Source organism: Camelina sativa, chromosome 6 (genome assembly GCF_000633955.1).
Source record: "Camelina sativa cultivar DH55 chromosome 6, Cs, whole genome shotgun sequence".
Classification (NCBI taxonomy): Eukaryota; Viridiplantae; Streptophyta; class Magnoliopsida; order Brassicales; family Brassicaceae; genus Camelina; species Camelina sativa.
Genome location: NC_025690.1, coordinates 24,929,296 through 24,936,616, shown reverse-complemented (window position 1 = coordinate 24,936,616; position 7,321 = coordinate 24,929,296). Strand labels below are relative to the sequence as shown.

Here is a 7,321-nt window from a genome sequence, read left to right as displayed (position 1 = left end):
TCAGTTCACATAAGTGTAAAAGATGGGGGGGGGGGGGAAGAAAAGAACAAAAATGGTGATTAACTAAAAAGGGACTTACGATAGCAGCAGCAGTGTCGTCGCAGCTCGTTTCAATGCCCAGAACAACCAAATTATCATCAAAATAATTCGAATTTGAGAAAACTCTTGCTCCGGTAGAATAAAAACGCGTCCTTTGAAAATTGGGTGAAGGTGATGATAGTGGAGAGGTTAATAACGGTAAAGTTGGGGATTTGGTTTTAAGTTGATGGTGTTGTTGTTGTTTTGGTAATCTAAAGAGAGAAGGATTAGTCACTGCTAATAATACAGAGATGATTCCAGAAGGATAAATATTGAATCGGGAGATCGCCGGAGAAAGCGTAAAAAAAGAAAGGCGAACCATTTCACCTGTCTGTAAGTGAGCCCAAACAAAGAAAGAGACGAGACGGGGGAATTAGCGCTGTGCGGAGAAGATAGAGTTTTACAGTACAACAACAACAACAGGCGCGTGGTTCACTTCCGAGTAGGCTGCTGCCCAATCCCGGTTTAAGTCCAAACCGAATTCAATTTCGGTTTTGGGTGAACCACTGCAATTGGGGAATCAATTTCGGTTTTGGCTTCATTCTCGCTTTTGTTGATCCTCTCTCTCTCTCTCTCTGCTCGATTGATTGCGATACACAAAAGGGAGAGGGGAGCGATGTCGTTGCCACTACTACGGAAGCTGAGGTATTCTCTCAATCATTCTCATGTCACAATATTAGAGAACCCATTGTTGTAATTTCTTCACTAGATACTGACTGCTGTATGAGAGGAGGTTGATCCTGTGACATGACAGCTACGATCATCAGATATCATTTCTTGAATGCTGCATTTAGTGCAGGTTGCTCTCAACTCTGGGAACAAACAACCAAGAAGAACAGACTTTCTTCTGGTACCCTTGTTTTTTATACTACTACTTTCTCGTGTAAATTGGGAGATGATGAGACATGGATATTATTGGTTATTGGTTCTTTTGTAGCCCAACGCAAATGCTTTTTAAAGGCTCAGCTGTGAACTTCTCAAGAATTTTGTCCTCAGGTTAAGTATCCATCCATGTTTGCGTTTTCATACACTACTCAGTGTTCTTCTTAACTTTAACTCATGTCTTTTATCTTATGCGATTTTTATCGGCATTGGCAGAGGCTGTGCAGCACGCTGCTATAATCGCTGAGGCAATCTTCACGATTGAGAAGCTAACTCATTTAGAGAGGATTCTTCCCTGGTAACTAAGGTGGAGAGAGATAAGTATAAATCTGTCCTTGAAGATGCAGGACAGGTTCAGTGGAGGTATGCATGGTCACCCCTACAGACTTCAACTAATTATTAGGGAGGGAAGGTTTATCGGCTGAAGACTGAAGAGACGCTTAGGCTTTATAGTTACAATGCTCTTTGTTCAACATCTCTTTTCCCTGAAAACTTTTAGTACGTACTACAAGCCAGAGGAAGATAGCTTCACTCACGCCTTAAGATCTCATAACGACATGGCTTTACCACGCGGGTTTGCATTGGAAATATACTCTCTGTGTACTCAGGACCGCCTGTTATAGCCTTTCCAATTTAGAAACTGGGGATAGTCGTGCTCCTACTGGGGAACTGGTTCAATTCCTGGGTCTAGGAGTTCTAAGGGTATGTCTGAACCATCAATTTGTGTGCCTCCTTATAATCTATAAACGCTTTTACACTCTGGCATCATAATTCACTTTACATCTAGAGGTTCTCTACAGGTTGATGAATCGCTCAGAGCAGAGGAGATTGAGATTTACTATGATCCAGGAGAGCTGTTCGTGGGACTACTCAAGGGACCTTCTAATATCAGAGACCAAAACCACAGACGGTGGAGACAACACTGCAGAAAGCCCACTCACACAATAAGAAAAGTTAATGGTCTATAAAAATAATAGCAGAAAGGTATATTGTAAAGAATGATAGGATAGTACAACCGATAAACTACAGCAAGAACTAGAATAAGGCAGTTAATTTTATTACCTGGCTGACCAATTTCTAGCAGAGCACAACCTTTGCATCAACCCCTTTATGACGATCATCCATGAGAACCACGTTCAACATTTCGGTTGATAATCAGGTTCCAACCACATGGCCTGAAAATAGAAAAAAACAACAAAGACTCAGAGAAAATGAAACATGTATAGCTTACCATCTGACAGAGAAGAAAACCCAAAAAAAAATTATAGTTCTCTCATATACGGTAATGTGTATACCTTTTGTGATAGTATGACATGGCCAGCTGAGAAATTCCCAGCTGAGAAACATTACATTCCCAGCTGAGAAACATGTGTATACCTTTTGTGATAGTATGACATGTTCTTACCAATCTTCTACGCACTGAATCATCCAAATCCGGTGGCTTTTTAGTAGCTCCTGCAAAACATTACATCCAAGCGAATGATAAGGGCAAGCACAAACAGAACCTACCAACAGAGTGAAGATTATATTTGATAAAGACTGGAATCCTACCAATGCCAATCACCAAATCATCAGATGTAGCGGTCTCACCTGTTACATTTACACATCTACTGATTAAACCTTTCAAACTCAAAGACACTTCAAAAATTGATTCTCGAGACTTATATAAAAAGAAAAAGATTTATTACTTTATTTGCTTGGATGGTAAGAATATCTGCACCGAGTTCTCAGATTGGCATCATTGCAGCTTCTTCACACAGTGCTTGAAGCTCGCTTCCTGAGTATCCTGTAACATTAAGAAGCTTATTAGTTACTTGACTCAGAAACTGTAACACTTCTACTGGTGATAATAAACTAATCTGTGTTTCTTAGCAATTGGTGGATATGAAAATCCTGGTGACAGATAATGTTCTTACCAATCTCCTAAGCACTGCATCATCCAACTCCTGTGGCTAGTTACTTATTAGTAGCTCCTGCAAAACATTCCATCCAATTAAATGATTAGGGCAAGCACAAACAGAATATATATGCCAGCAGAGTGAAGAATGGATTTGATAAAAGACTAAGGAATCATACCAATGCCAATCACCAAATCATCAGGATTAGAAGTCACACCATCAAACTGGATAAGGAATTCTGATTTCAATCTTCTGCTTGTTTCATTCTCACTGATCGACCTTGTTGACATTACACTATCTATCTAAGAATCAGAGTACAGTTCTCTACATAAACAAGGATCAAAAATAGGATAATAGTATGCAATTAATGCCTTAACAAATTCATTGAAGCAATCAATCCTGATACAGAAACATATCACTTATAAAATCTACCAACATCACCATCACCTTCCAGCATTTAGGATAAAGAAAAAAGAGAAAGAAGCAAGACAGATACCTTATTTCTGGACACTCACAACACCGTTGATGCTAGAAACAAGCAAAACAGACATTAACAAATCACGTATGGTATTGAGAGAAGTCAACTTACATAGCTACAACCATCCCCTGCAACTAATCCTTAGATCACAGATCATAAATCGCTTGCAAAACACCTACAAAACAAAGAAAGAAACGTACGGTACAAAACAAAACAAAAAGACGTGTAAGAATAAGAACAAAACTCCTGCAGAAGTGTGTCCATCAAAGCCATCACTGATCGATAAAAGCATCATCCAAAACCTGAAACAACATAACGAAGAAGTAAAAATCACATGAACATAATAAAAAGCCTTAAAACGATTCAGTTTAGAAACTTAGAAACCAAACCCTAGAAGAGCAATATGAATGAGAGAGACAAGGATCAGTCAAAGCCATCACCGATCAAATCGTACGATCCTCCTCCACAAATCTAAGCAACAAAACAAAAACGACTAGTAATTAGTAACATGTAACTAAACAAACCACCAAATCAAAGAGAAAATTCAGAAGCAAAGAGAGATCCGTTTAGAGCAAAGAACCCGTGAGAACGCCTGAAGACGTAACCGACTGGAGAGGAAGGTGATGATCAGATCCATAATTCTCTTCTGAAACACCTGCAAGGCGAAGAAAGAAACGTAAGGTACAAAGCAAAATAAAAAAGAAGAAGTTATAGACGTTTTAAGAGGACGAAGAAAACAAGACATAGCACAGAGTAGAAGCGTGTCCATCACTATCATCATTGATTGATTAAACCAAACCCTAGAAAAAAAATAAGCAAGTGGATCGAGTCAAGAAAAAACATCAGAAACTAGTTTAGAAGCAAAGAAGCGAACCACCGATCGAAGCGACTGTACACTAGAGATAGGAACGAATACGAAAATTAAAAAAAAAAAAACAAAACAAAACGAAGCAAATCAGCGATCGATCGATCATAGCAATCATCAACCACGAGGAATCTAAAACAACAGAATCACACAAGTAAAAATACACTTTATTAAAAAGCAAACCGTAGATTCAGGAGTGGAAGCGATGATGATCGGATCATATAAGATTCGCTTCCAAAACACACACACCTGCAAGAGCCAGACAATAGAAACTTAACTTAGGGAACAAATAAAAAAAAACAGAGACTCGTTAAGAAGAAAGAAGAACTCAACTGAGGAGAGAGACCAACCCTAGAGGAATTCACAATGGAGTAAAGAACATAGAGATGATGATCGGTTTGAAACCAAAATCAGAGACAACAAAATAAAAAATTAACAATACAAGAAGAAGATGAAGAAGATAATGGGGTTTACAAATAGAGAGCGTTACATAATAATGAAGAGTGAAACATTTATTTATAGATAATGGACTCAGGACTCGTATATTTATTTCCTTTTCCTTTTTTTTTTACTACTAAGTAAATACGAATCCTAATTATATTTCTTTTTTTACTATTATTTTAGTTTCTTTGTTATTTCCTAATTTTCCTTTTCCTATGATTTTCCCTTTTTGTTTTTAATCACAATGGTTATTTCCTTTTTATCTAAGCTATTTTTTTTGTCACGAACAGATTTGAACCGTTAGATTCATCTCTAACTATTTTCTTTTCCTATTTTCATATTTTCCTATATATAAATGGGCTGGACTTACACTACTCCACTAACGTATATTGTGAGTTTGTGACTTACTAAAACGTTGTCGTTTAATTATTTTAAGTTTCTTTTTCAATTTTATAAGAGAAAACAGCCCACCAAATTGTATCCACCACAGAGAGTTACACGCGTGGCACTGGCATAGATCATCTTCATCGTATAAACAAACTGTTATCACCCATCATATAAAATATTATATCTTCTCTGTCTATCTCTTGGTTCAGTAGCCGTTGTCGTTGACGTGAAAGCAAATGGAGATTTTTAGGAGCATAGCTGTTGCACTAGTAACAACCATCTTCATAGTTCTTTCTTTCACTATCTATCTCACGATCAGAATCTTTACCGGGAAATCACGAAACGACAAGAGATATGCTCCGGTACACGCCACGATCTTCGATCTTCTCTCCCACAGTGACGATTTGTACGATTACCACACAGAGATCGCGAGGACAAATCCTACTTTCAGGTTCTTGAGTCCAGGACAGAGCGAGATATTAACTGCAGATCCTCGGAACGTGGAGCATATCCTCAAGACAAGATTCCATTACTACAGTAAAGGACCAAGTACTCGTGAAAATCTTGCGGATCTTCTGGGACATGGTATCTTTGCTGTTGATGGTGATAAATGGAAACAACAGAGGAAGCTTGCCAGCTTTGAGTTCTCTACTAGGGTTTTAAGAGACTTTAGCTGCTCTGTTTTTAGGAGAAGTGCATCTAAGCTTGTCGGTTTTGTCACGGAGTTTGCTCTCTCCGGAAAAGCTTTTGATGCTCAAGTAAGTTTCGAATCAAAGATAACCAGACAAAACTCATTATTTCTAAAAACTCAGGGATGCCATTTTGTTATGTATGTAGGATATGCTGATGAGATGTACACTGGACGCCATCTTTAAAGTTGGGTTTGGTGTGGAGTTACAATGTTTGGATGGGCTTAGCAAAGAAGGGGAGGAGTTTATGGAGGCTTTTGATGAAAGTAACGTTGCAACTAGTTCCAGATACATTGATCCACTTTGGAAGCTGAAATGGTTTCTCAACATTGGATCACAGTCTAAGCTCAAGAAGAGCATTGCTATTATAGATAAATTTGTCTATAGTCTAATTACCACTAAAAGGAAAGATCTTGCTAAGGAACAGAACACTGTGAGTTCTCTCTACCATTTTTAACCTTTTGAAGAATTGGTTTGCTTGTCGATCCTTAGGCTGCTAGAGAGGACATACTATCGAGATTTCTTGTGGAGAGTGAGAAAGATCCGGAGAACATGAATGATAAGTACCTGAGGGATATAATTCTGAGTTTCATGATTGCTGGGAAGGACACAAGCGCTGCATCACTCTCTTGGTTCTTGTACATGCTCTGCAAAAACCCACTTGTTCAGGAGAAAATCGTACAAGAAATAAGAGATGTGACATCAAGTCACGAGAAAACAACCGATGTAGATGGTTTCGTTGAAAGTATAAACGAAGAGGCTCTTGATCAGATGCACTATCTCCATGCAGCCTTGTCTGAGACCTTGCGGCTTTACCCTCCTCTTCCTGTGGTAAAATAAACAAGTCCTTCAAAAACATTCTTCTGTGATTGATCATTATAAGATTTTCTTAATTTATCTATTGGTCCTTCCGCAAATTAAGGACATGAGGTGTGCAGAAATTGATGACGTTCTTCCAGATGGATATAGAGTGAGGAAAGGGGACAATATTTACTACTTAGCCTATGCAATGGGGAGGATGACTTACATTTGGGGTCAAGATGCTGAGGAATTCAAGCCAGAGAGATGGCTCAAGGACGGCGTGTTCCAACCAGAATCACCATTCAAATTCATAACATTTCATGTTTGTACACTCTCTTGCTGACAACTATATATGTGGCCTAGAGTAAGGCATTATTTTTTAATGCCTCGCCTGAGGATGTTTTCTTTCTTTGACTATGTATGTCGGCTGGTCCGAGAATCTGTCTTGGCAAAGATTTCGCATACAGGCAAATGAAGATAGTATCGATGGCTCTTCTGCACTACTTTCGCTTCAAAATGGCTGATGAGAAAAGCAATGTGTGTTACAAGAGAATGCTTACACTTCATGTCGAAGGAGGACTCTATCTATGCGCAATCCCAAGGACAAGCACCTGAATCTACCAGAACACTTGCATGAACACCTCGAAAAACCTCCTTTCATATCTATACTGTATTGTAATTCTTCTATTTTGTCTTTTATATAAGAGCGGAAACTATATTTGAATTCAAAATTCTCTTCAAGACGGCAGCACTTCATATGATAATGATGATTTTACCCTCTGCACTCTCGTTAATTTCGAAA

The 7,321-nt window shown here is 38.5% G+C and overlaps 2 protein-coding genes and 1 pseudogene across 2 annotated transcripts in view; 2 read left to right on the top strand and 1 right to left on the bottom strand.

Annotated features, from left to right (window-relative positions):
* Positions 1-488, bottom strand: part of LOC104793486 (probable tRNA N6-adenosine threonylcarbamoyltransferase, mitochondrial) — a 3,400-nt gene extending 2,912 nt beyond the window's left edge. The window contains exon 1 of the mRNA XM_010519842.2: positions 80-488. Within this exon, the coding sequence (XP_010518144.1) occupies positions 80-400 (321 nt within the window). The 5' untranslated portion in view covers positions 401-488. The remainder of the gene's footprint in view (positions 1-79) is intronic.
* Positions 1,302-1,908, top strand: LOC104699453 (annotated as a pseudogene).
* LOC104793480 (cytochrome P450 704C1-like) lies at positions 5,193-7,321 on the top strand. The gene is made up of 5 exons (XM_010519835.2): positions 5,193-5,787; positions 5,867-6,151; positions 6,211-6,549; positions 6,641-6,841; positions 6,946-7,321. The coding sequence occupies exons 1-5, from the start codon at positions 5,266-5,268 to the stop codon at positions 7,132-7,134; spliced, it is 1,536 nt and encodes a 511-aa protein (XP_010518137.1). The 5' UTR covers positions 5,193-5,265; the 3' UTR covers positions 7,135-7,321.